The sequence below is a fragment of the Python bivittatus genome, unplaced genomic scaffold (genome assembly GCF_059951505.1).
Source record: "Python bivittatus isolate LINGU-HERP-01145 unplaced genomic scaffold, Pbiv_v1 ctg000560_np1212, whole genome shotgun sequence".
Classification (NCBI taxonomy): domain Eukaryota; kingdom Metazoa; phylum Chordata; class Lepidosauria; order Squamata; family Pythonidae; genus Python; species Python bivittatus.
Window position 1 is genome coordinate 780,696 of NW_028277083.1, and position 27,874 is coordinate 808,569.

Consider the following 27,874-nt stretch of genomic DNA (forward strand, 5'->3'; position numbering starts at 1 on the left):
AATTCCATTTCATGCTTAATTTTCCATCACAGTTTTTTGGGAGAGCCCAGCCTCGAGAGATTAAACTAAAACGTTATAAAAATGCTGAGAACAGCTGAAAACTACCATCGCTGAGAAACACCTCGCTTTCTTTCTAGGGAGCTGGGTAACAGTAAAGGATAAATGTACGATGGTGGGAAAATCAATCGGCAGACTTACATGACACTGTTTTAAGGGACACGGGATGCATCAGTGAAGAAAGGACGAGAGGAGACAAGAGAGACAACATGGTTAGCAGGGTTAGGAACTCCAGAGAGGTCAGTAGCTAAAGCAGGAAGCATCTAGGCTAGAAGAGATGAGTTAGAAACAGGTCGCGGTCGAAAAACTTCCTGTCCCAAGGCGGGCCACCACAGGGACCCTCCCCTCCACTGGACCTCCTGGGGCAGGGCGGTGACCAAGACTGGGCTAGCCCTTCCATCCTTCATAAACTCTTCAGAAGCCCTGTTTCTAAGGACAGCAGAAACTCTGCGCGTGTTCAAGTACAATATTTGGAGTGGGTGAGCAAAACCACTCTTTTTGAAGAGGCCCAGCTCCAATTTACAGGTTTCTTTACATGAGGGACAGGCAAATCCCGTGGCACTCCCTCTCCTTTGTTGCAGGATTCCATAGATTCTGGACACCAGCTTTAAATGGGCATGAAAGCCACCCCAGAAAGTATTTGCAGCTTAATAACTTCTTCTGCCTCTAATTTCTGGATTCCTATTGCATAACGAAGAGACGCATAGCCCCTATTTCCCACAACAGAAAATATCTGGCCGAGTTCTACGCTGTAGCATGCTGACATCTTCTTCACTGATGAACAAGAGTGCATATGAGTGAGAGAGAGAGAGAAGTGGTGGGGGGGGGGAAGAGGCTATAAATATTCCAAGAAACTGCTTTTGGTTCTGATCAAGCAACTTAGTGTTTCTCACTTTCACATTCTCAAGAAAAATTCCTCCGAAAGTGCAAACTTCATACCAAGCGTGACCTCTAGTGGCAACTCCTGAGTATTCTCTTCTGGGCAGAACTTCAGTTTCCACTGCTTCCTCCCGGCTGAGATGAAAGCAGTGATTTAAAATAACCGTTCTGGAAATCAAAGCTTCTGACAAGAGTGTAATGTTACTCGCTAGGTCGAACTGGGTTCGGCCCTGTCTAACTTTTTCCTGATAAACCCCGGAAGTCCCAGCTCCTTCTTCAAACAAGGGTGAGGTGCTGAAACTACCCAAGAGAACGCGTACCTTTGTAGACGTTTAACGTGATGGTTCTAACTGCAATCCTGACCATGCTTTCTGGGTGGTTGAAGAATTTAATGGCCTCGGTGTATAAGGCAAAATCATTGGTATGCTGAGAAAGAAGACAGTGAAGACTATGGATTATACGTCTTACACGTTTTTATTACGCCCTTTCAGACCCTCTGCTGCTAGAGCACATCCCGGGGTTTCAGGAAAACAAGAGGCCCAGCATATAAGCTTTTGGACAGAATTTTAAAAGATCCTCCCCCAGGCTGGGTCCCTCCAGATGTTCTCAATTGCAACGCCCATCAGCGCTGATGAGAAGGCAAGTAATTAGGAGTGGCAGTCCAAAAGATCTTGTGAGGCTCAGCTTAGGAAACGTAGTTCGAGAGCTGTCCTTTTCAACCTTGGCAACTTTAAGATGGGTGGACTTCACTTCCCAGAATCCCCCAGCCAGAATGTCCACCCATCTTAAATGCCAAGGTTGAAAAAAACAGCTGTAGAGATAAGCACATGAAGTGGGCTTAACAAAATGGACCGGGCAATAAACTATGGGACACTAAAGGCAAGTTCTTCTTCACTTCCGAGCCGTGAGTGGAAGCAGCCCGGGCTACCAATGACCAGACCGGCAACCACAGAAAGAACCGTCCTGCTGGAATTCCTGGAAGGAGCAGCGGCAGGCTGAAAAGGCAGGCACAAGGTCTGCCCCGGGACAACGGTTCTGCCAGAAGCCTCTTCCTGAGGAAGGTGCGGCCTGTCTCTAAGGAGAGCCCCACAGCATCTATAGGTCAGCAGAACTGGTGCTGAGAAAAGGCAACAGCATGGACTGGAAATAAAGATCTACGGAAGTCATTCTGCAACTTCAGCGATTAGATTGCAGAACATGGGGAGAATACGATCTGGCTGATTTACAAATTGCCTTCTGCCCTTCCACAAATGAATTACTGAAAGCAAACTCTAGATATTGGGCAATATAGAACTATGATAAAAAAAAACAAATAATAGTTTTGATTCTTGATAATGCTGCCTGCATATTTATGCATGTTTTCCTTCTTTACTTTTTCTCATTGATGATCTTTTTAAATATTCAGAGATTTGAAATAAACAATTCAGGCACAAAAATAATCACATTCGCTTCTCAAGTCTTTTTACATATGGCAGCAATATATAAATTGCCTTCTTTTTAATATTACATAAACCCTCTCTCCAGAAAATATTTAACCTACTCTCAACAATAAGGATTTACTGTCACTTGAAAACTGCATTTTATTTCCAACCTGAGACTCACCTCATTGTAAAAAAAGTGAACAGTGTGGTTATTGAGTTTCAGAGAAAGCGTTTTTAAGAATGAAATATAGTATGCCATGATTTCTTCATCTGAGAAGTCAAATTTGTGCACGATGATAGAATTCACATAGTTGTTAGACAGTAAATAGTCTGAGGAAAAAATACAGATGCAATTAGTATAAAAATTTAACATTTAGAAGGATGTTTAAAAAACATCTTTATGATTTATATTGTAGGTCTTTTTGCAAAATTTGTGTCTCCCCCTGGAGAGAGAGACCACTCGGCCTAACAAATACAACTTAATAAAATTAAGCAGTCAAAGAGACCTGTATGTTGAAGAATATTAACCATTTCAAATCTCAATTTATTTAATATATTTACTTGAAACATTTTATAGCGCTTTTCATTTCGTTTAGAATGAGTAGGACTTTTTGCATCCCAACATAACCTAACTGTACTAAAAAGAGAAAAAATATATCTTTGATGCAAGTCTCAATTTCCACAATCTTCAGGACAAAAATCAAGAACCGTAGCTACATGCGTAGCTTGTGTAGTAAGTGGCCTTTCAACAAAACTGTTACTTTGTGTGAAGTGACAAGAAATGTGCATACTTACAAAGAGATGTTTCGTGACTAATGTTCTCAAAGAGGATATTTAAAGTCTGCAGAAGCTGCACACACACGTAACGGCCCGACTTCTGACGCAGAATGTTCAGAAAGAACACAAACATGTTCTTCTCCAAGAAAAAGCTAGAATGCCAAGCATTGTTACCAATTTACTATATCTTATTGAAGAAATTTCATATAAACGCTTATTGGTAGAACAACGTAATACTGGTGAAGAGAGTAATAATTACATTTTAACAAGCATGAACAGAACTGCATTGATATATCTATTTATTAGCTTTTTAGGCCACTGCAGTCAATGACTCTCAGCAATTTACAGAAAATAAAACATCCATGGTACAATAACATAAATACAAATAATGAAAAAAGCATTCATCATTAACTTAAAACTGGAGCAACATACATAATTTATCTCTTTCACATTATTACTGTACAGGAAAACGCTGCCTTTTTTTGACAAAAATAAATGACTTTGAACAGCAGACCTCATAGCTGAAATACTTGTCTACTTTTTGAACATCCCTGCTATTTTCCTATCCCTTATTTTTGCAATGACTAGAACAAAAAAGTACAGGTAGTCCTTGACTTACGAACGTTCGCTTAATGACCGTTCAAAGTTATGATGCCACTGAACAAAGTCACTTACAACAGGTCCTCACGCTTACAACTGTTGCAGTGTCCCCATGGTCACGTGATCAAAATTCAGGTGCTTGACAACTGGCAAGTATTTATGACAGTTACAGCATCCTGGGTTCACGCGATTGCCATTTGCGACCTTCCCAGGGAGCTTCCAACAAGCAAAGTCAATGGGGGAAGCTGGATTCGCTTAACCACTGCATGATTCGCTTAACAATCGCAGTGATTCACTTAAACCACGGCAAGAAAGGTCATAAAATCAGGCATGCCTCACTTAATGACTGCATTGCTTAGTGACGGAAGTTCCAGTCCCAATTGTGGTCATAAGTCGAGGACTACCTGTAATAACACAAAAGGCTCTTTTTTGGAATTAATGTGATGTTTAAAAAGGATACATGGTATAGTTCTCTCTGGAATCAAAGCCACTTTAGAGGGTACCGAAAAGATCTGCCAGGAGGTACCAGGGGAGCTGGTGCCCAAAGCAGAGTATCCAAATGGAACCATCCATTCTAATTCTGATTCCTTGGCATTAAGCACCATGAATTGAATGGGACTCATTTTCTAAGCAAAGGAAGTTGCATCCCTGTCCTATTTTCTCTCTTCTGTTGGTTGGTTAACATTGTACAGTCTATATTTTTTAAAGCAAAATCATACAAGCTCTTACTCAAACACCGAACTGTCATTTTGATCTCCCCATATCAGGATCTCTGTTATTGATCGAATGGTTTCCACCAACAGGTTGCGGTTATGGTCAGTCACAGTGGTATTTTTGGTCAGAACATGATACATATATCTGAAAGACAAGAAAAGAGGGTCAAGTTGGGCCTTCCAAACCTGGCATTCACAGGCAAATGTTCTTGCATGGGATTATGAATGTTGAAGGTGGGAGAATCTGTGGCTCTTTGGAACCATTGGAGAAGCAATCCAAATACTCTTATCTTTTTGTCTCTTCTTTACATTTGTTAATTTTTCTCGGGTTTAGCATATGCCACCCTGTAGTCAAGTTCTCTGGCACCCAGAGCATCCCCTGTGCTTCCTTCTCTTTTACCAGGCATTTTCTCTCCAGAAAAGGCAATCAAGGACTCAACCAGAACCGTTTTCCAGCTAGAGAGACAAGAGGAAACTCCTAGGAAGCCAGCAAGTACCAAAGTGTGCCCTGCAGATGCAAATAAGTCACAACTAGCTTGAACTATACATTCGTTTTATACAAACTATTCATTTATGGTTTTCTATACATTTGTTTTATACAAACTGTTCATTTATGGTTTTAGGGAATTATGAAATCTACGAAAATAAACAAACCACAGAATGTGTTTCAGTACATAGTTTAAGCTTGGAATACTATGTAATGTGCACCTCAAGAAATTCCTACAGGCATGGAATGTGACAGAAAACAATTTCCAAGATGATCAAGGGACCTGACAAAATACCTTAGCAGAATTTGTGGCTTTTTATCGGTAAAGAATAAAGCATAATCTGTCAGGCCTCTAATTATGCTTAAGTGGAAAAAGTGGTACAAAAAACTTTTTTTTTCATTTTCAGAATTCTGAAAGAATAATCCAATAAAGCTGAAAGGAAGCAATTCTTACTCGCATAATGAAATTGTCAGATTCACCACCAGAAACCTGCTTTGGTATCCTTTATAGTAAAAAGCGGAATAAGAATATAGCACTGACCACCAATCTGGACACCTTTAGAAGAAAATTACATAAATGCACAGCAGTTAAAACTGCTGGTCATGATGACTATGTGTTACCTTGGAAAGACACACGGCTTGTCTCTCCCTACCAAATGCAACGACCGGTCAGAGGGAGGGAGGGAGGGGGCTGTCAGTTCATCTTTGTTTAGAGCAGTGTTTCTCAACCTTGGTAACTTTAAGACACGTGGACTTCAACTCCCAGAATTCCCCAGCCAGCCTTCCCAACTGGTTTAGAGGCCCCCTTCCCAGCAGGGAACTGACTGTTGAAAGATAATCCTAGCCTAAAGGGGCCTTTGTCTGATCCAGCATAGGTCTTGTGATCTTATGCTCCCCTGACTGGGTGAGATGGAAGCCTTCCCCAACATGATGCCTCCAGACACACTGGATTACAATTCTAATAGTTCCCACTCAGCACACCGGCTGGAGTGTTAAGAGGAAAGACTGTTTTATGGTCGTTTGGGCAAATTACCTAGTTTATCTTCTCCACAGAGAGTGTGTTATTTTCTATAGGACTAATACTATGCCAATAAGCTGAGAAAAACAGATGCAGAATTTTCTTTTGATACACAGCTTGTCTGTTATTAGACTCACGCTGTTTTGCATTTTCCTGTTCACCATCCAGTCTATAAACATTGTGAAACACACACATACGACAGCACCAAGTAACGCCTTTTAATCAGACTTAAGTACATCTCCTGCAGCACTAAGCAGGTGATATTTTTAGCCTTTTCTATTGCAACTAAACTTACAATTTCCTGTTTGTTGTTACAATCACAACAAAGCAGAGCAGAGCTTAGGTGCTTTACGCATGCTTGCAAAATGTTTACTGTTACAGAGATGGACAAAATCATAAGCTAAATTAGCCAGCACTTTTTGTTAAATGCTGCTGTTGAAGTCAGCAAAAGGGTTACTGGAGAACAGCCCGGTCAGGTCAGGCCAATTCTGGGAACTGAAGTCCCCACATCTTGAAGTTGCCGAGGTTGAGAAATCCTGCGCTAGAGCAGGGCTCCTCAAAGTGGTCCATATCGACCTCAAAGGGGTAGATAAGCATCTGGGGATCAATAGGTGGTTGATACACAAGGCTGATCGGGGTCAATTAATCTTTTGGGGGCTCTGCAGAGCTCCACGCCAGACGTGAAGGTGAGGCGGCCGGCAGCGAGACAGCGTTAGCCAGGGCTGGTCAGCCACCAGCGAGAGCAGCCTTGTCTCGTCTTATTATTTTTTGTAGTAGGTACTACTAAAGCGGCATTAAATTATTTTCATATAATAGATGTTTGGGGATTGATGAGCCATCTGAAACTTGACGAAGGGGTCCATGAGCTGAAGAGTTTGGGGACAGCTGCTCTGGAGGAAGGGCTGGGGAATGCTGGGAGTTGAAGTCCACCCACCTTGAAGTCTCTGGTCTCTGACAGTTTAACTCGGTGTTTTCTCCACCTTGGCCGCTTGAAGAGGGGTAGACTTCAACTCCCAGAGCTCCCCAGCCTGCGTGGCCGCCTGGGGAACTCTGGGAGTCGAAGTCTTCCCATCTTGAAGGGGCCGAGGCTGAGAACACCCGCCGAGAGGAAGCCTTTCCGGAGGCCCTGGTGCCTCTGCGACCGGCCGCGAACAAGCGCCCGCCCAGACGCCGCGGGTCTTCCCAGAGGCGGCCCAGCCAGCAGGGATGCCGCAACGCGGGCCGGTTCCGCGAAGGGCCCCGCACGACGCCCCGCAGGATCGCGAGAGCCCCATGGCCCCCCGCTCGGGACGCGGGGGGGGCGGGGCCGGCTGCGGAGGATGGGCGCGGGAGTCCCGCGGCCCGGACCGGGCTCGGCCCTCCGCAGCGCCCCCGGGCCGACGGCGGCTCCGCGGGCCGACCGGGCCGGGACTCACTTGAGGTGCTCGAGCGAGTGGATGTTGCGCGAGGCCTTCCCGCCGCCGCCGCCCCAGCTGCGCGAGCGCCCGAACATCGTGCGCGGGCCGAGCAGGCGCGCCTCCGCTCCTACGGTCGCCGCCGCCGCCGCTGCTGCTGCCGCTGCCCCTCCTCGGTCGCCTCGTCCTCAGCGGCCGCCGCCGCCATCCTCCCCTCAGCCCCCAGACGAACGAGGCCGCCGCCGCCGCCGCCGCCGCCGGCCTTCCTCTCGACCACGGCGCAGGCGCGGGGCACGCCGGGAAAGGCAGTCTTGCGCGTCCGCGCCTGCCCCGACGACCGAAGCCGGGCGCACGGACCGCAAACTCCCCGTCCCGGCGCCCCTTGCGCGCGAGCCGCCGGAAGACGGCGGAGCGGGCGGGTGGGCGGGCGTTTGTGACCCAAGAGGGGCGGGGCGAGCATGCTAATGCGGCGCGGCGTCACGGTTAACCCACTCGCGGCCGCGCTGGAGGCGCCGCGGCGTTCGCGATGGTCGGCCCTCGGCGCGGGCGAGTCCGGCGGGTCTCTCCGGCCGCGGGCGCCGGGCGGCTGACCGCTCGGGGCAGGCGGCCCCGCCGAGCCCGGCCCGGGTAGACGCGCGCCGCGGTTTGCGGGGGCTGCTGCGGGCGGCTGGGTGGCGCGAGGCCGCCCGGGCGGCGCTTCGCCGGATGCCCGCCGCCGCCGCCGCCGGCCCCGCTCCCGATGTTCTCCGCCGGGCTGTTCCTGGTCAACCTGCTGATCCTGTACTACGCCTTCCTGCTGGAGTACATCGCGCTGAACGTGGGCATCGTCTTCCTGCCCGACGACGTGGACCAGGCGCTGCTGGACCTCGGGCTGCTCTCCGACCCGGCGCTCGGGCTCTCCCGGCTGGACAGCGAGGGCGAGCCGCTGGACGCCTACTGGGAGTAGGGCCGCGCGCCGCAGGTACGGGCGCGGGCGGCCGGAGGGGGCGGCCGAGTTTCCGAGAGAGACCCGGGCCCCTCCTCCTCACCGAGCCTTGGAGAGGAGGATGCCAGGCGGCCTTGGCGGCCGACGGCTGTCCCCGCAGAGCTAGCCGGCGGGCCGCCCTGCGCCATGCCGAGCAGGGTCTGCCCGCCTTTCCTGCAGGGGCGCGGGCCGCCCGTTAACGTTTTGTCCCCGTTTCTGCAGGTTTGCCGCGTGAGGGAAGAAGGGCAACGGCTGCAGAAAGGAGCGCAGGGATGCGGCAAGGCTCGCCTCGGGCACTGCTGGGCTCCCCGGGGAAGCCGGACCGAGGAGGGGACCTGCCGCGGCTGTGGCTCTTTACAGGGCTTCCTGGGACTCTGCGGGAATTCACTGAACACCGTCAGGGTTTACACAGAGAATCTGGAGGGGCTTCCGGCTACCTAAAACACAGCGAGATGCTAACTTGTTACGCTGAACAAAGGAATTTCCTCCTCGTTTGCAAATTGCCAGGGAGCGAGAATGGGTTCTGTGGCTTTTGAAGAGCCAGAGGTATGTCCGGAGCTAGCTTGGACTTTTAGGGAAGGCAAGCGGTGGCTGTGATGGGACAGCCAGCCTTGAAGGGTGTTGGAAGAAGAATTGTGAGAGCCTGAGGTTGCATGCATGTTCCTGGACACGGAACTGCTTAGCAGTTGAGAGCTGGCCGTGCAGAAGATCCCAAAACCACATTTTCCTTGCAGGGCGGTAAAATACAGCCCTCAGTTATCAATACCATCCATATCTGTGAGAGCTTTTAAAACAGAACTTTGCTATTCTTAGATGAAATGTGTTCCTGCATGTGGAAAGCTCGTATGACATTAATGAAGCCTTCTCCCTAACATGCTAAGTTTCCGGTTGCAGGGGGACACGGGTGGAAATATGGTGAAACAATCAATTTGCACATGAGTCCTTAAGTGTTGTTAGCCACAAAGGCTCGAGTTTCCGGTCTTTCAAAACATGGAATTGTTGGAAGTCTCCAACTGACAATCTTAATTTGCCGTAAATGATCAAGTTGCACTTCTTAGATTTTATTTTTTTACTTTTTGGATCCCATGAACCTTTGCAAAAGCCCACAAAATGTCCGCTTTTTAAAGAGTAATTAAGAATAAAAAAAAATTGCAGGGATTTGGGGTGTTTCTGTCACACAGTGTTACGGAGAAGAGCTGATTTTGTAAGTATTTTTGTAATTTTGGGGAAGGAAAGCAGGGCCTTGTCACTGATGACTACAGGTTATTTTGGAAAATGTTCAGATGCATTGTTATGTAAAGCAGAAAATGTAAAAAAGCAATATCTTGATAACCCCAGCCTTTCAAATATACCCGTGTGCAGGTGAGCTAGAAGTCTTGCCTTTTTATTGATCTGCCACAAGGGGTGGTTTCAAGGCAGGGGCCGCAGCCGGATTGCCCTCTTGGGACCTTTGCGCCGGCATGCTTTGAAGTGGGGATTCAAGTCTCCCCCCCACAGGTTCGGCCAGAGAGGCTGTGTGGCCCTAGCAGAAGCGGGCTTGGCCTGGCCACGGGATGCTGGGCCAGTCCATAGGATGAGCTGCAAATTACTATCAGCGTGTCACTCCAGTGAAGACAACGAATGCCGAAGTACAGTTTGAATTCGTGCATTTTTTTCCTGAAGGTTGCAACCCAAAAATATTAATCTCGAGGGAAGGCCGGAGATGCGACAACCCAAAAGTAAAACAAAGTGTTTGGCCTTTGCGAGATGAGTTCAGATAGGGTTGGAAATGGTGAAACAAGCTCTACTGGATTGAAGACCCAGAGGCCCATGTCGCCCAGCAGCTTGGGGGGCCGGTGCTCAAGGCAGGTCCCGTCCTCTGCTGCCTCACCAAACTCCTTTTAGGAATAACCACCAATAACTTTTCCCCTCAGCTCTGTCTAACCCTTTGGAGGCCATGGCAAAATAACCGTCCTTCCTCACCTTCGGTTGGTCAGTTCCTAAAGGGAAGGATGCATTGTACAAAATCAGTGCAAAACTGCTCGTTTAACAGCTCCCCCGAATTTTTAATCCAAGACTCCATAAATATCCCCATTTTCCAAAATCAAGTCAGACACTTCTAGAAAAAGGTTTAATGACAGTTCCTGAGTATCTGAAAACTGTACATTAGAGTTAACTCCCGTAAGTTGGCGTGTAGAAAAAAGCTTATAGGCACAGAGGCACCCTCCCCAGTTGCTAAATGACCTCTTGTGTGCTCAGGATTCCAGTTCTGCCTTGCCTGCTCGCGCGTCAGTTCCAAGACGTTATTTCTCCACACTTCCAGCAAGCTGCGAGCGGCCGATCTTCTGAATTCACACAGAAGTACTTCAGAAAGGTGTCAGTGCTCAAAGGTAGCTGAGTTTATCCAGGAAGCACCAGAAGTAAAAAAAAGTCAGTGGCTTATTCTCCACAGGTACTTCTGCTTGAGCAAGAACGGAAGCACACATCCATCTATGCCCGCGCGCGCGCACCATTTTTATGACATTCTTCCACTTGCCTTCACCAACATCGCAAAACGTAGGACCTATAGTCCAGCTACCCCGGAGGGTACTTTTGGGTGGTTATATTCATGGACAGAAAAAAAGCAGCCTTTATGGGTCACCCGGCTTTAGCTTAGCAGCAAAATTTCCTCCTGTGTGAGAGAAAACAGGGGAGAGGCCTCCTTTAAAGTCACGCGATCGCCACCCGAAGGTTCCTAGCTCTAGGATTAGAAGTAAGACGTGAGGCGGGGGAGTGACTCTTCAGCCTGATGGATTGATCGGGGGCACCATTTTAATTCAAAGTGCTTATTCATCAGTTACCTTGATGAAATTAACTGAAAGAGATTTTTGTCACAGGCCAGATGAAAGGGTTCAACACGCCGACAACCATAAATAGCTTCTGGTGATTTATGGTAGTTTCAAAAGCAGGGGGACCAACAGCGCCAGCCCCCATTTTGAGAGGCTGATGACTGGGAAGAGGGTAATTCAGCACACGTTCCACAGTGAGGAGCATTTAATAGGCGGAATGTGGAACCACAGAAGCTCCTAAACGTCGCTTGAAGACACCCGCCCGCGTCAGAGTCCAAACCTATCAGTCCGCATCTGCCTCTAAAATCTTCTGATTCGAGAGTCCAGCTGCTGCAGGTGGTCAAGAACCCCGTGAGGGATAGTTGGGTTCCACAGCCTAGAAAGGTTTTTAAAAAGCAAGTTGTTGGGGAAAAAAAAAAGGTTAGCATCAAACAAGGCAGCTGAAAGAAGTGGGTCTCCCTACAAAAATGCCCCCAGCTTCTGCTTCTCACCGCAGACTGGCTTTCCCCATCCTCTGCATCTGATTACGGTGGGCTTCCCTCTCTGCAGCTGGCCAGGAAGTTCGGGACACTGCAGAAGCCCCCAGGTGGAAGAATGCTCCAGCACAGGGGTTTGCTGCGCGGCCATCTGATCTAGAGCAGTTTGGAGGGAGACTTTGGGCATGCCAGGACGGAGGACGCGATCGCCAAGAAGCCATGACTTACGCCACGCTCTGAATGCGGGGGCATCTCCTCAAGCGGTCCGTCAGACGCTGGGCTCCGGCGGCAGAAATCGTGTTGCAGTGCAGGCTGGGGGGGAAGGCGGCACAGGGCAGCTGTTGAATTATGGTCGCTCCCTTCACTTTGCCAGAAACGGGCAGGCCGGCCACGAGGAAGATGGCAAAGGGCTGAGCAGCAAGCGGGGTCTTTGAGCACCCTTATTGTTCTACAAGGCCTCCCTGGATTTGGGACTTTGGGGTGCAGGGGCCCCCCTGAGAGTTGGTGGGGCAGACCAGGGATGGGGCCGAGTCACTCAACCGCTGGGGCCGAGCTCCTCTTCTTGGCCTGGATTCCCACCCCGTCGAGGGGCCGAGCAGGCTGGGGTGGCCACAGCTAGGGGTGTTCTGTACGAGACCTAGGGCTTCCAACGCTGTGAATAAAGCCTCCCTCCCTCCCTCTCCCAGGGCTCGGCCACAGACCGCAGACACTTACTCCAACACCCGCAGGGCGCTCATCTGGGGGAGCATCTCGGCAAAACGCTCCGCTCCGGCATCCCCGATGTTGTTTTTGTACAAGCTACCGGAGCAAAAACAGCTGTGAGCTTTGAGAGCCGATCCACGCTTTTCGGTCAAGGGCCACATTTCCCCCACGGAAACCTGTTGGGGGCCATTTAGTAGGCAGGGCTGCGGGAAGAAAGGAGGTACAGCCCCCAGCATGGGGGGGGCACCTGTTTCCTAACCTCCCTCTTCCGTGCCCATCGCTAGAGCCAGATTCCCGATCGGCTGCTGAGGCTCTGGCGACGGGTCAGGGCTGCCCATGGGCCTGGCCCCAGTCTGGGGGAGGGGCCCGGCCTCACCTGAGTGTCTTCAGCAGAGGCAGGGACGGCAGGGCTCTGGCCAGCGGCTCTGTGCCCAGATCCGTGATCTTGTTCCGGGACAAGCTAGGAGCAAAACATGGCCATGCTCAGGACGTTCCAGGCAGCGGGAAATTCCTTTCCCTGCCGCGGGAGGCTGGGTGAGGCGGCCCACCGCTCAGCGGCAGCCTCTTAACCCTAAATAAAGGCTATGGTTTTCTTGTTTCTGATTTTTCATGCTGTTTATAACCGGTCCCAAGAGCTTTGGCTGTTAGGCACTTTGGACGAACAGTCGCCATTAAATGGCTCGACCCGGTTCCTTCGTTCGCACCCCGACGCGGGCGCTTCAGAGGGCTCTCCAGGAGATGCCACTTGGGGGCTCTTGGCCATGCCCCTTCCAGCTTCCCGCAACCAGGAGGTGCAGAACCGCAGACTCACTTCAGCATTTCCAGAGACGCCAAGCACGGAAGGATGCAGCTGAGGAACTTCATCCCTTCGTCTCCAATTTCATTTTCTTCGGGGGAATCCAAGCTGTGGAACAACCAGGTCCCTGTGGTCAGAGGGCTGCAAACTGTGCTGGGCAATCTGGGGCTAGCTTTCAGGGGAAAGCACTGGCCAGGGGCCACCAAGGCAAGGAAGCAGTGGGAGAAAAGACGGGTTCTGCAAAACACCTCAGCGAGCACAAAACCTCGCGGGCTGCAGCACTTTTCCACCTGGGGAAACCAAGCTAGGAACGGGCTGCATTGCGAGAACCACCTCATGGCTGCTAGATCCAGGGGTGCAGGGTGTGGGGAGGTCGCCAGCAGGGTTAGGAATATCACAGGAGCCCCATTCCAGCTCTCCTCCAAAGGCTCTCGCTTGCCAGGGCAGTTTATCCCAAAGACCCAGCAGAGCAATGCGTGTGGGGGGAGAAGGACCTGCTGCTTCCCGTTACTGCGGTCCTGATGCGCTCCAGACCTTTGTGCCCACAGCCTGGCACCCGGCAGGGAGGGCTCCTCATCCTCAGCCCCCCATTCAAAGACACACCCCAGATGGAGTCAGGAAGCTCTCTGCTCACTTACTCCAAATGCCGAAGAGCTGGAAAGGCAACCAGAGACTCCGCCAACTTTTGGAAACCCTCCAGGGCACAGCTGGGCCCGAGGCTGCAAGGCAAGCGGGGAGGGAGAAAGAGGGGGCGCTGACTCCTGGTCCAAGCCCCCCCACGCCCCTTGCTCTCCATGTGGCACAGAAGTCACAGAAGGCCCGACCTTTCAAGAGAATTCCCAAGGGCTGGAATCCAGAGAAAGAGGAAAAGCCAACGGCCTTTTTTCCTTGCCACGGAACCAGGAATGGCACCTTCCCTAACTGGGCATCCTCTAGATGGGTTGGGTGACTCCTAGAGGACTCCAAGCTGTGGGTGATGGGAGTTGTCCAACCCGGCTGGAGGTCGTTGCTCTTGAAGAGGAGGTGGCAAAGGAAGCGGGGGGGTTGTTTGCCCTCAGAATGAAGCCAGCGAGTGGCTGGCAAAGGGAAGAACGCGGGGCGGTGGCAGGGGAGAAGGCAGCCTTCTTCTGTTCTGGCAGGGAGGGAGAGGCTGTGACCAGACCAGAAACAGCCTTTGCCCCAAGCTTGGTGGTGACCCCCTGCTCGGCTTCACCTGTGCCACGAGCCTCGCATACAGTTCCTTCACGCCCGCTAACCCAAGGTGCCCCTCAGCCGCCAGGAAGGGTGTGCTCCTCCCCTCCCCTGTGCAGGGACAGGTGGCTCCCCAACCCCTTCGCTCCTGACTGGCAACCCGCGAGGAAGTCCATGGCCAGGCCGGGAACCTCTTGGCAGAAGAGGCCGAGGATCCGTCAGCTCCGGCATCCACCCCCCATCCCCAGCAGGCTGCTGTTCTGGGGTATACTGCCTCAGTACAAAGAGGCTCTGCCTGCTGCTGCATTCCCCTCTTAAAATACGCTTCGATTAAGTTACCTGAATTCTAGTTGCAGGAGCCCAGCGATGGCTGGAATGAGATGGCTGCTGGAACCCCCTGAGTCCTCCCTGCTGAACCGAAAAGGCGGGGGAGATGGTCAGCGTGTAATGCTTTCAGAAGAGAGGGAGGGTGCAAAGGGCAGGACCTCTTCCGTGTAGACAGTTGCGGCTCCTAGCCTAGACCCCCCAGCGCCCTCCATCTTCACAAGGCTTCGCAAGTCTGCTTGACGGGCACCACACCTGCTGCGCTTTCCAAGTCACGTCAGACCCCGGAGCAGCTGCGGGGTATCTGCTTGCTCCCCTTCCTAAATCCCCTGCTCCACATGCTCTGCTAATCTAGAGACCTTCCTTTCATGCAGGTCTTGGGGATGTGTGTGTCGGATTGCTTTGTAGGTTGGGATCTTTGCGGCGAGCTATCTCCCCATAGAACCCAGCCCAGTTCAGCGGGGTCGCCTCACCTTTCCACCATTTCTCTCTGCAGCTGCACCAGACTGAGAAGCGAGTCCACGTCCTTCATTGTCTTGGCTCTGAAGGACACCACAAGGAATTTCTCCATGGCTGTCTGCAGGGGTTTCCTCTCCTTGATTTCCCACAGGTGCCTCCAGAGCTCAACAGCCTCATCGAGGGGCACCCTACAAAAAGAGTCCCTGAAGAAACTGGGGAAACTCAGTCTGTCACTCTCACGCTGGAAGGTCTCCAACTAGTTCTGCTGCAGCAGAGGGATTCACCACCACCAGCTCCTCCTGGCTTCAGGACAAGAAACTCCTCCAGTCTCGGGGATGGAATACTTCCTCTGCCTTCCCCAGTCTATCTGATTCTGCCTTCACTTTGGGAAGACCTTGGGTTTGGTCCTGGCCTTCTCAGACACCCTGCAGCGCTAGATGGACCAAGGTCTGATCTAGCCTGAGGCTGCTCCCTCGGCACTGACAGCAGCTCCTCCCTCACCTTCCCAGGCCTTAGATCTGCCCTCTTCTAGCCCTGTCATCCCTTCAAGTGAAGATGCCTTGAGTTGTTCCAAAGATAATTTTCACGTGCATGCCAAGGACACTGGGCCTCAACCAAAACATCTTGAGTTTGAATTTGGAATCTACCTCCACCCTGGCCCTTTCTCGGGGGTGCAGGTTTCATCTCCCAGCCAGTGTCAACACAGTCATGTACCAGCAGGCCAAAGGCTCCATATCATCACTCACAAGCAGGAGAGGTAGACCTCATCCCACTTGCTTGGGTTGTGTACCATTGAGAGTGGTCAGGAGGGGGCAGAACTATCAGAATAAATCCCATAGGAAGTCCCTCAAAAATAACCTTTAGAAGCATTTTCAAGCTGTAGTTCCAGCCATCTCATCTGCAGGCCCCAAAGACTGGCTCTATCTAGGCTCCCCCACTAGATCCACTGCTCTTTGGCCCTTTTTTCATAACACCTGGTCCCCAAACCTAGTGACCTGAAGCCCAATCCTCACCCAGATGCAACACTCAGAAAACTCCAACCAACCTGAACTTTGTGACATTCTTCAAGTCAATAAGCCTCCTGAGTCCATCCAAGTGAAGGCAACTCCCCCTCAGGTCTAAAGCGAACTCCTTGGAGGACCTTCTCAACACAGAGTGCAGGACATCGACATCAGATGGAGTGAGTGGAGAGCCCAAGAAAGAGAGGTCTGGCCTGAGCTCCAGGACCAAATGGTTCAAGAGGTATTGGTCTTCTGTTTCATGGACACAGTGGAGAAGCTCCAGTAGTTTGTCTGGTCTTAAATCCCTAATGGAAACTTTCCGGATGAATCTCGAAAGACTTCTCTGCTTCTTGGTGATCATCTTCTCTGTATCTAGCTCACCTTCCTTGCCAAAAAGGAAGGAACTGCTGAGGTCATCCTTAAAGAACAGTAAGCCAGACAAGAAATGGGGCACCAGGCCCCATGAAGAGAGGAATTTCCTGGACTTGGACCCCAAGCCAAGGTATTTGGTGAGTTTTTTGCCCTTGATCTCTTTGGCAAGAGTCAAATGCAGGGCCACCAAGAAATTTTGGATCCCGAAGTTGGAAAACACATATACACCCCGCTCCTCCACCATGAGCCCAGTCTTCAGAGCAAACTCCTTTACATCAACGGAAGGGAACTGATCGCTCAAGAGGGCATTTTGGCAACGTTGACCAAGAGACCAAGAGACCTCAGCTAAGGCAGTGATGTTCTGATAGTCTGAGGCCGCGCTGTTTGCTCTTGAACTTGCCAACTTGTGGAGAAGGAACCTAACGAAGAGGCCGGTAAGAGTGGAAGGCAGCTCTTCACCTCTCATTTCAAATATAGCCCCGCAAATAAACTGGCAGAGGCCAGGATTGTAACAGTGACTGAACAGGTAAGGAGAGGTTTTGATCAGGTTCACCTTCTGATCCCAGTGGGAGGAGCCTTCAAAGTAGCGGGCAAGGTAGAGCGATGCCTGCTCCACAGAGAAGCCCACGACTTCCAGGACTGTGTCCACCCGAGGGAAATACTGGGGAAGCCTTGCTTTGGGCCGTGCCGTTAATAACAAAGTGCAGCCATTGAGTAACTTCTTCTGGAAGAGGGCGGCCAAGATGATGCCAATGCCGTGAGCTTTCCTGTGGGACGGGCTCCCTGAACCAGACGGAAAGCCATCTGGATCCTTCAGTTCTCCCACACCGTCAAAAAGGAGGAGGACTCTTTCTGGGTTCTTCAACATGAGCTCATAGACTTCATCCACTCCCTCGCAGAGCCCACCCAGGGAGTCCAAGAGCAGGGGTTTGAGGTCATGGTAGGTCCCATGGAGAAGGGTCAGCCTCCGGCAATCAAATTGGAAAACAAAGTCAAATTGGGCTATCTGGCCATTGGCCCAGTCCAGGCAGATCTTCTGGACCAGAAGACTTTTCCCCATGCCTGCCTTCCCCAAGACCACAATGACTCTGCTGCCCAGGTCATTTTTCCCAGGCATCTGGAATAGCTTGCTTCTCTCCACGGGGGCCTCCCACTTCTCTCCTGGGTTGCAGAACCTCAGGTCCGCACTCCTCCCACTCCTACTGTCTGGGCGATGCTGCACCAAGTCCCCGTCAAGGTAAAGATCTCCCAGGAGCTGCCGAGGCCCTGACTGGCACTCTCTCCGGAAATGGTCTTTCATCCGCTTGCAGAAGGCCCTCACCAGCTCTAGAAAAGGGCAGAGAAGATCAAGGAGCATGGGGTGGACATGGAAGAAAGCCAGCACCTTTAAGTCTGAGGTCCTGCCCTTTCTTCAAAGTTCTCCCCCTCTTGTGACTCCCAAGGTATCCCTGCAAGCAACTCCTTTGCAAACCAGAACGGGCAGACCCAGCAGGAGGAGCTTATTCAAGATTTATCACTATATGTGGACCAGGTCATCTGGGCTTGTTCAACAAACCATGGTTTAGCACGATTGATTTCCTTCATTGAAAAGAGCTGAGGGTGGCCTTCATAGCACTCCCTTGTCCATTTCTCCCCACAACCACCACCCTGGGAGGGAGGGGCTGGCCCAAAGTCCCCAGGCTGGAACTGAATCTGGGTCTCCCCCATGACTTATGAACCTGGCTTGGGTGACCCCACTGAGATACTTATCCTTCAAGTTTCTTTCAATGGTGCTTTCATTTACTGGCAGATCCAGGACTGGCACAAAACTGGGGAACCTGGAGTTCCCCAAGGCTTTGGGAAGCTGGCTTAAAGGGAGGGGGTGCCACCCACCCATAATGAGCCCACCGCTCCCACATCCTTCACCCATAAATAAACAGCCAGTTGGTCACCCTCCTGCCCCCTGAAGAACAGGAAGCAGGGAGGGGGGGACCTCCATCAAGACCAGTTAACTTCTGGGTAAATCCTACTGGGGTTTTGTACAAGCACTATTCTACTTTGGCACAGCTTTCTCCAGGACAGGTTCCCAGATGACCTGGCCTTGGGCCTTGCTGGGTGATGTGATGGTCCTGAGATCCAGCTCTCTTGGAGGCGGCCTGTGGGAAAGGCTGAACAGGGAAGTCACCTGGGGAAGTTGGTGGCCCAGGAGGCAAGGGGGGGTCCTGGGCATTTTCAAAGGTGAAGATCATCTGGATATTGCTCATATGTCGCGGGAAGCACCAGAGCTCCGGATTTGCAGAAGATCCTGCGAAAGAGAGAGAAGGAAGGTTTGCTCTCAGTCCTCCTTCCTTCCCACAGAGGAAGACTTGCAAGGAAGGGACTGAAGCCCGGCCAGAGTCAACTGTGAATCCTGGTGGTACCATCCAAAGCCAGGAGCTCTGAAGGCTACAAACCTTGATGCCCCGTTCTTGTCGGTGGGTGGTGTGGTTTTGGCTACACAAAAACGGACAGGGAGTTTTCATTCTGTCAAAACTGGGCCAAAATACCTTCCCTGCCTTATGCTGGAGACATCTCCAGAACAGACCGCTAGAGCGGGAGTCGCTTGTGCCATCTGAATCAGCCTGCCCAGCCGTCTCGGACGCCCACTCCCATCACTCTGAGGGCTGAACGAGGCCGACCAAGAGGGCAAGGAGTCTCCCGGTTGAAGGAGGGGTCTGTAGCAACAGCCTCTAGATTGGCATCTCTTGGGGAGGTGGTGCTTCTTCCCCCACTGCAATGCAGGGGCAGGAACTGAATTTGAACCAAGGGCCCCAAGCTGGGCAGCCCAGTTCTCTATCCAACCCTGGGTGGTGGAGACAGGGGGACACCGGCCTCCTCCTCCTCCTCCAGATCAGCAGCAGGTCAAATGAGAAAGAGGGAGGGGGGCTGAGCAGAGCCCCCACCCCTGGAATTTGCTCCAGCCTCTTGCCGGGGGCTGCCACAGGCCATGTGCCACGGGCCATGCAGCAGGAGAAGAAGCCCTCCCAACCCAGCTGCTCTCAGCCCGGCTCTGCAACTGATGCTTCTCTGCCATTGAGACCCATCCAGGCACACTCTGCCGCAGGAGAGCATCGGCCTGTCGGGCACAGAGCCCAGGTCCCGTGGCTGCTTTCACGTACCGAACGCTTCAGGAGGTTTCCCCGCAGGGCCAACAGCGGCCACCAAAATTTGCACGCGGAAGTCGGACGGAGAGACGGTGCCCTCCTGGTCGGGGCTCAGAGGGACGGTGACGGGGTCCCCGCTCACAATGCACAGAGCCGGCGAGAGAGCTGTAGAAGAAAAGGAAGGTTACCAGGCCTTGCCCAAAGCAATGCAGCGCCAGTCCCGTTCCCACTCACTCACTTGGGCAGAGACTGCGACTCAAGCAGCCCAAGGCGGCCTTCGCATCAGGATGGCCAGAAGGTGGAGCAGGGGGCGAAGGTGGACGCTTTGAGGGCAGAAGGTGCAAGAGGCAAGATCTTTCGCAAGGAAACGAAGACAGTTGGACTCTCGGAAAGGGGGTCCCACAACGCGAGGGAAGTGGAGAAGAGCCAGAGAGAAAAGGGGGCTGGTGGGCCTCTCTTTCAAGGGCCAGGGCAAGGCGACCGCCGTGCTAGGCAGCCGCAAAGTCCCGTGTGTGGAAGGGGATTGGGGCAGGGCGCAGATCGGCTGCTGGAAGAGAAGCCGCCCACCGAGGGAGGCGCCCACTCACCCAGCTTTTGGCGCTTGGCATCTGGGGCCTCTGTGCAGCCCCTGGAGCCTTCAGCAGCTGCAACATCCGAAAAGAGGCTCTCTGGTTGCAAAAGAGAAGAACCAGAGAGGATTATTAGCACTGACGGGGCTGGGAGTGGGGCAAATGGAAGAAAAGAGGGGGAGGGCCGTGATTTAAATGCAAGAAGGAGGGCCTTTGGGGAGGGGCAACACCCGAATTAAAAGCATCCCAGAATGAAAACAAGCCCAAGCAGCCGGTGCCAATAAAGGGTGGGAGGGGAGGAAGAGCAGGCTGGGCATGGAGCCCTTCGCCTGGGGAAGCTCTCCTGCTCAGGCGGCCAGCTCTGGGGTGGCCCATCCTGGCCAGAGGAAAGCCGGACCCTCCCAAGGGGGCCTTGAATGTGGCCCCTGGAAGCAAAGGATAGCAAAGGAGGGGGAAGAGGATGCTCACCAAAGTGCTCGTCCACCGGGGCGTCTTGCTGGTCTTTTAGTAAGTATTCAGCCAGTGCAGCTAAAGATGGATGGCGGGTGGGGGTGGGGGGAGATGACATGACACATCAGGCACCACAAACCCTTTCTGAAGTCCAAACCTCTCGCCAAACACGCTGCCCACAGGGGGGCACTCTGCCACCCGCTTAAATTTGGCTCCTGGGGGGGAGGGAGCTGTTTTTTTTTTAATCCTTCCTCCACGTCTCTCCAGGCCTTGCTCTGCTTGCCTCCTTTGTGGAGCTAAAGGAAAACCCTTCCGTGCCATCGGAGCCTCCCTGCCCTTCCCTGGCTAACCACCTCACAATGGGAGGTGGTCGTGTCCACTGTGACGCTCAGGAGCCTCAATGGGCCCGAAAGGAGGCGGTTAACCTGCACCTTTGGAAAAAGGCTTTCGGGAGGCGGGTGGCCCCCTGGGTGGAGCCCCCCAGTTGTGGGACATCCTTCCAGAAAATAGGGAACCCATTGTGATGGAATGGAATTATGACGGCCAAGCTCAGGGAGATAAACATTTTCTTAGCTCACCAGAACCGCGTGGGAGGAACAAGAGGATGAGACTGGCACCTCCCTGAGGAATTCACACTGTTGTGGCTGGCTGACTTTGGGAGCTGGGGTTTCAGTCTGGGAAGACTGATGTCAGGCCTAGCCCAAGGAACTCCAAGAGACCATGCAAATTCAGTCCAGCTATGTTTATTAGCTACAACCTCTAGCAAGAATCTTCCCAGACTGAAACCCCAGTTCCCAAAGCCCTCCAGCCACAACAGTCTGAATTCCTCAGGGAGGTGCCAGTCTCATCCTCTTGTTCCTCCCACGCGGTTCTGGTGAGCTAAGAAAATGTTTATCTCCCTGAGCTTGGCTTTCATAATTCCATTCCATCACACCCATCCAGCTCTCGGTCTTCCTTCTTTTAGGGGATCTACAAACTTGTGTCGACGGAGAGGATGGGATGAGTGATTTCTCGGGCTGGGGCGTCTTCCCCTGGCCAGACGCTACCGACCCTGAAGGCGTCACCCACCGATTTTGTCATAGGCCTCCCCCATATCGGAGCACAGGCAGACAACTTCTCCGCTTTCATCCCGTTCCACAGTGTAAAACACCTCGGGGTTGTCTTGATCGTCGCTGATCACCTCAGTGGCTTGAACTTGGGGGGGGAGAGAGAAAACGCCACTTGTGACAAAAGACACGAGAGAGCCGGCCTGTCCCCTTGAGGCTCTCGGTTCCTCCCTGCCCTCCGTCTCCAGAGAGAAAGGCTGCCCCCCAGGAGACGAGCTCAGCCCAGAAGAAGCCCAAGCAGGGCTCGCGAACCTCGGAGGGAGCGCGAGAGGCTGGCCGCAGGAGGGAGAGTCGGCTGGATGGGAGACCACCAGGGAGTTAGGCCGGGAAGTCGAAAATCAGCCTCAAAGGAGGTGGTGGGAAAGTGCCTGGCCGGCGCCCTGCAGCTCCAGCGCCCCTCTTTCCCAGCCTGTCCACCCAATAGCTACGCTGCCTGGGAATTCCTGAACTGCAGTCGCGTTAGGACCCGATGGACACAGAAGCCTCTTGCCTGTCCGGAGGGGACAAGCGTCGGTGGGGAGCCCAGCTGAGCGAAGCCAGCAAGAGACGGGAAGGGAAGGGAAGGGAAGGGAAGGGAAGGGAAGGGAAGGGAAGGGAAGGGAAGGGAAGGGAAGGGAAGGGAAGGGAAGGGAAGGGGCCTTCCTTAAGTCAGGGTCAAGCACCTGGAGGAGCCTCGGCCATCTCTTCCGTCAGCTTGCCCAGAAATGAAGGGTGGACCTCGCAGAGGGTCTCTGGCGGGATCCTTGCGGGTGTCACATCATCTGATATGGAAACAGCAGGGAGGGAAAACATGGTTGAAGCTCTTAAAAAGGTGAAATGATGGACTTCCAGTCATTTGCCTTGGGCTATTTTAAAGTATGGGTTGGTGTGAGAACATCCCACCACCTGCTTTGGAAAGAAATAAATCAATGCGTATTTTGTCTTCCTAACCCTTATGCCTGGATCTGCTTTCCAAAGATCTGGAAAAACTGGGCTGTGAAGGAAGGTGACACTCTTCAGGATGTTTGCACTAAAAGGGAACCAGGACGCCAGTCTGTGGCTGGCTTCGGGTAAATGTACTGATCCAGGATTTGTTTTATTTTGGTTTGCTGAATAAACCACAGTGAGATTGTCTCCGGCTTCCCATGATGCACTAAGCTATAAAACACGGTCTACCATCTGGCTGGGATGATCAGCCACCATGAAAAGGGCCAGCTGGCACAGGACCTAGGAGAAGACAGCGGGCACCCAAGAAATTATCCTGCAGGGTTGGGGTCCCCCCCAGGAGGAGAAGCAACCAAGGAGAGAGACACAGAAGGACTTCTCTGCAGGGCGACTGGACCCCTGTGGGGCTTTGCAGCCACAAGCTTGTCCTGGTGGGAACAGAAAAGCTGTGTTGGCACAACGTGTGGATGTGCTTCGTCTAGCTGGCCCCCTCTTCTGAGGCAGTCTGCTGCTCCACATCCAGATGGGCAAGGTTCTCACCAAACGCTCAGCTCAAGGCTGGCAGATGAAAGAGAAAGTGGGTCAGCACGTTGGGTGAACACAGCTGCGCCAGGATAAGAAGAGTTCTGGGCTCCAGTAGGACTCCTGTGATGTTCTCACAGTCCCCTGGAAGGATGCTTCAAAGCTGTTTTTATTTTTCCAAAAGGAAAATGAAGACCGGCCGGTGAGGATGGCCTTCAGCTGGAGCAGCTTCTGGCAAGGTGGAGGCTGGAGGAGTCCTGATCTGCCTGAAGTAATGGATTTCCCTAGGCTGGATCATGGTTAGTGATCTGAGAGGACGTCAGAGCAGTCCTGAATTGAGAGGGGCGCTTCAGAACCAGTTAGCACCCCCGACAGAAGAAAGAGCCCCCTCTGCAGTTTGCAATAACTTGGCTTCTAAGTTGCCCTTCCTATGACTGACTTGTCACAGACCAAAGACACCTTCTGCTGGGGATCCAAGCAGCAGGTTATGGAGCCCCTTGGGGACCCACAGGTTAAAAAAAGCCGGCAAAATACAGCCCCAGCAACTCTTCTGCACACTTTTTTACCATGAATGGTTCAGAGGAGTGCGTTAGACCACACAGCTGCACTCACATAGGCAAAAGGAGAACTGAAAGTTGGGGCTTCGATCGTCTGTGACATGCGTCTGTTCTATAAATATCGGCAAAAGGTCCAAACCAATTGGGAAATCAAGCCAGAACTTTGTGGGGGAGGGGAGGGGGGATTCCAGCTTAGTTCAAGCAAATGGTGCTCCGCTCATGGGCAAGAAAACATCCCGTTTCCTTGGAAGACCCCCCCAAAAGTAGGGGAGCTGTGCCACTTGCTGCAACTCAAAAGCGCACCTTGTTGCATTGATGGCTTTGGGACCGCCACCACAACGTTGTGGTCTCTCAGCGTTAGAAATGAGGATGGGGCTAAGAGCACATGGGCAAACACGCAGGTTCCAGGGCAGACAGCTGCCCCTCTGGAAAGCCCCAGGAGGAGGAGAGGCAGCCTTGCGCTCCTTGACAAACCTACCGGTTGGGTCTAGCCAAGCTCTCCACCAACCAAAACTTGGGGCTCCTGGTCAGCTGCCCCCCAACCAAGCCTCCATCCATCCAGAGCCTCCAAACTTATGAACAGTGAATCACGCTTTTCCCTTTCTAAATGAAAATGGAAAACGGAATCTTCCTCTTATCTGAATGGCCAACTAGTTGCTTTCCAGCCGCGGAGGAGGAATAATTACCTTCCTTTAAGAAAGCGCAGCTCACCTGCCTCTCCTTTTCTGCACACACCCACACACAGGAGAGAGGGAGGGGCCCACAGAACAGGGATTCAACCAGAGGCAGAACTGCAAGGCCCCACCCCACAACACTCAGTGTTTAATAGGAGAGGAGGGGGCTAGCCCCTTCTGCTCTCCTCCCTGAGAATTCGAGGGCGCTGCCAGCTTGCCAGTTTATGACTGTTTCTCTCCAGTCTTCAGAGTCCCCAAACATTCCTTCTGCCCGAGCAATGCCATCAGCTAAGCTAGGTCAACAAGAGGGCGGTCTTGCCATGGCCCTTTCTCACGGCTCTCCTGGGTGGCAAAGGAGGCGCACGGGTGTCTCAAGGCAGGCAGCGGAGCCTCGGGAAAGCCAGAAGCAGAGAGCGCTCACACCGGTGGGATTCTAAGGCTGCAAGAGGTAGAAACTGACCTTGTGGGGACCGTTCAAGCTGCCCGTTCTGCAAGAGGGGCAGGGTGGGGAGCGCCTGATCACAAGCCATCTGGATGCCACTGAGCAACCCTGGATGTGGCCAGGGTGCCAGGCTCTTTATCTAGCAGCAGGTGACTGACCATAAACAAGTTGGGGGAATCCCAGCAGGGTGGTAAGGTGGAATTTCCCTCCGATTCTCCTATGAGGGTTTCAAAAACCATTTATTAAGTGCTTCCAAGGCTGTTAACCCCCTTTCTTCATCATGGCCTTTTCCGGGAAACAGCGAACACCCCGGTTTCGTACCCTGCCTGACCACAAACTCCACACGCCCTGCAGCGCTCAAGTACGTACCATCAGGGCAGGCAGATTCCTCACCAGGCAGCTCGAGTGCAAAACGTTCAGGACGCACGCCACTTCAGTCTGCTCGTGAGCAAGCAGAGGTGGGGAACTGCCTGCTCCCAAAGGGCTCCTCACTTGCCTCCTGTGTTGTGACTGATGCAGCATCAGAAGCGAAAGTGAGCTGCTGTTTCACTTTCTCCACCCTGTGATCCAGATTCCAGCAGGTCCACCCAGTGACTTCTTTGCGAACAGACAGGAGTTATTCCCCACATCTCCTTCATTATGAAATCCTTCCCTCTGTGCTTTGCATGCGCTCTCCTCCTGCCTCCTCCCACAGCCCGGTCACACGGGACAATTTTGCCTACCCCGTAGCCAAAGTGCGGCCGGTGGACGGCCACAGTGTGGACAGTTGCACTGACATCACTGCGCTGGCACTGAGGCGCGACAGAGACGGGCTGAGCTGGGACCCAGGAAGTCAGCCCAGGCCAACTCACAGGCCACTGATTGATGTGGGAACAGAAAGTCGCTTTCGCCTCCCAACGCAATAGTGCTGGTCAGGCGGGTGATGGCAACGAGCCGCAGTCCTGCTCTTGGCAACCTCCGGGTACGCTGACTGTACTTCCTGACGTTCTTCTAGGCAGCCGCGGTCGCCGGGACCGTCACCCAGTGCATCTGGGGCTCGCTGGAGAAGATGGATGTGTCACAAGGCTCATCCCGAGGGCCAGCAGGGAGGCCCCGTCCACCATTTCTCTGCCCTTCTCCTTGCAGAGGATATGGGGGACTGGAGGTGGCAGGCCCTTGTGATCTCTCCTCCTGCCCCGCTGCCTCACCCTGGAAGAAAGGGCTTCCAGGGGCTGACCCTTCAGCTGCTAGCCCCACCCCACCCCCGGTGGGTTTCTGCCGACATCCTCCAGGAGCAGCGACTCCACGGGCCGGCCCCGCATCCCCGCAGGCGAGTTGCTGACCCTGAGCGTTCCCTCTGGTCTGGGCAGGCTCCAAACTTCCAGCTGGAAAACTGGACCAGCGCCTGGTGCTGAGGCAGAAGCCCACCCCTGCCTTCTCCCTGGGCTGCGGAGAGCCTTCCTCGCTGGGAGCCCCTGAAGAGAAGCCCCTGCCTCTGAACAAAGGATGGGAAGGGGCCGTAGCAGCCCAGAGGGTGTCCCTTCTCCGCCCCGGGGAGCGCGAAGGGCGAGGCCAGGGTAGATTCGGCTCTTGGTTCTGATGCTGTGGGCAAGGGGGTCTTCCGTGCCCCACAGAGAGGGGCTCCAGGATCGCTCGGCACAGCAGCCAGAAGCAGGAGGAAAGTCTCCTGAGCAGACAGCTCAACGTTTCCAAGAAATTAATCTAACGTTAGAAGGCTATTCATACTGAAACTCTTGATGGTAACTGTCGGTGCCCTATTCTTATCTCGCAAGTAGGTCCCCTCAACAAGGAGTTTTGCAGGTGGGTGGGGAGGTTACCAGAGTCAGGACAAAAAGGAAATAAATAGCTGAATTTCACAAAGCCAATCCAATATTTCTATTGGCCATCGCTGAGGTTCCTTTCTCAAATTAATTAAATCATGGCTTCAAGATTTTAAAACAAGGTTCCAGAATGTCCCCCTGCCCTATTTATGATGATAAATTGAAATGCAACAGTAATATTTAAATCTTAGATCCAAGCAGCAACATAAGGTCAGAAAGGCAGTTAGCAAAACAGATGGGGGGGGGGATCAAGCACTAATTTAATTCTCAAATAGGATAAATCCTATCTATCGGCGGGGGGGGGGATTTATCCTATTTGAGAATTAAATTGAGTGTTTATTGATTTTGGAATTAAATTCAAATTAGCGTTAGAGCTAAGTATGTATCTATCTATCTGTAAGACAAAGCCAGCTGAAATTATCAAACTGACCAGGAAGAGGTGTTGCTCAGGGAATGAGGGTGGATGTACCTTAAATAACTATTCCCTTCCCACACACAAACATTGAGAAACATTCAGCGCACAGAGAATCGTATTATATTAACCAAGCTTACCAGTCAAGTTTCTAGTCCTCAGTGAGACTGCTCCATTCTTAGCATTTCCTCTAGGATTGCCAGAAAGCTGTAAACAGGACAGGCCTGTGGAATTCAGTTGCTCAGCCTGTTTTCCAAGAAGGGTCAGAGCAATCTTCCTTGCTAAATCATCAGTGTCCTTTTCATAAAGTAACGTCTGATAATATTCGTTTGATATGATTCCTTCCCCCAACATGTATTCCAGGAAAGTTTGAACCTGCAGGGCGGAAGCATTTGATAAAATCTCCCTAACCTCTGGTAAGATTGCCTTGAAAATATTCATCTTGGCAGCAGGAAGACTTGGATTTCTCTGAATTGTTTGTGCTGCTCTTCTGTGTCTTCATACCATATTTATATGGCAAACCTCATCTTACCAGCATTCCAAAAAGATGAAGTGAAAAAAGAAAACGGTAACAATAGCGTTTGACTTGGGGAATCATCACAATTATTTCCTCATTTTGCTGAATGTATGAATGCAGCTTCCAAAGAAGCTCCAACACGTTCTCATTTATTTTTTTACTTCTAAAAATGGATCTTAGCAAAAATGGATTTACTACCGTATTTCCTTGTCTGCATTAATAGCAAAACGATAGATGGCAGGTGGCTTTTTAAAAAATCCCCCAAGAGCAGGAAATTCACCCGAACTGTCGCTAGAGCCAAAATTAGGGCTTTGTTCAGAG

General features: G+C 52.1%; 3 protein-coding genes across 10 annotated transcripts in view; 1 reads left to right on the plus strand and 2 right to left on the minus strand.

The window, feature by feature from the left end:
- The window catches only part of CLEC16A (C-type lectin domain containing 16A), a 49,524-nt gene extending 41,793 nt beyond the window's left edge, over positions 1–7,731 (minus strand). For 2 of the 3 annotated variants that reach the window (XM_088147889.1, XM_088147890.1), the window contains exons 1-5: positions 7,368–7,731; positions 4,464–4,592; positions 3,153–3,286; positions 2,539–2,687; positions 1,257–1,362 (exon numbers count right to left, since the gene is read on the minus strand). In XM_088147889.1, the coding sequence (XP_088004015.1) occupies positions 1,257–1,362; positions 2,539–2,687; positions 3,153–3,286; positions 4,464–4,592; positions 7,368–7,444 (595 nt within the window). In that variant the 5' untranslated portion in view covers positions 7,445–7,731. The remainder of the gene's footprint in view (positions 1–1,256; positions 1,363–2,538; positions 2,688–3,152; positions 3,287–4,463; positions 4,593–7,367) is intronic. The other variant, XM_088147888.1, reaches the window with a different exon arrangement.
- Positions 7,732–7,818: 87 nt separating this feature from the next.
- Positions 7,819–9,676, plus strand: DEXI (Dexi homolog). The gene is made up of 2 exons (XM_088147891.1): positions 7,819–8,307; positions 8,533–9,676. The coding sequence occupies exon 1, from the start codon at positions 8,086–8,088 to the stop codon at positions 8,290–8,292; it is 207 nt and encodes a 68-aa protein (XP_088004017.1). The 5' UTR covers positions 7,819–8,085; the 3' UTR covers positions 8,293–8,307; positions 8,533–9,676.
- Positions 9,677–10,302: 626 nt separating this feature from the next.
- Positions 10,303–27,510, minus strand: CIITA (class II major histocompatibility complex transactivator). Of its 6 annotated transcripts, none has more exons than XM_088147893.1 (16): positions 27,177–27,510; positions 22,348–22,446; positions 21,648–21,773; positions 20,598–20,657; positions 20,148–20,228; positions 19,576–19,725; positions 18,603–18,722; positions 16,111–17,764; positions 15,080–15,268; positions 14,622–14,690; positions 13,730–13,810; positions 13,107–13,199; positions 12,672–12,755; positions 12,308–12,391; positions 11,822–11,905; positions 10,303–11,493 (listed from the first exon to the last, which is right to left on the minus strand). In XM_088147893.1, the coding sequence occupies exons 1-16, from the start codon at positions 27,475–27,477 to the stop codon at positions 11,418–11,420; spliced, it is 3,351 nt and encodes a 1,116-aa protein (XP_088004019.1). In that variant the 5' UTR covers positions 27,478–27,510; the 3' UTR covers positions 10,303–11,417. The 6 variants fall into 6 exon arrangements, with proteins under 6 accessions (XP_088004019.1, XP_088004020.1, XP_088004018.1 ...); XM_088147892.1 differs by having other exon boundaries at positions 10,304–11,493; positions 14,622–14,693; XM_015889132.3 differs by having other exon boundaries at positions 10,305–11,493; positions 14,622–14,693; positions 15,080–15,253.
- Between the last annotated feature and the right edge of the window lie 364 nt (positions 27,511–27,874).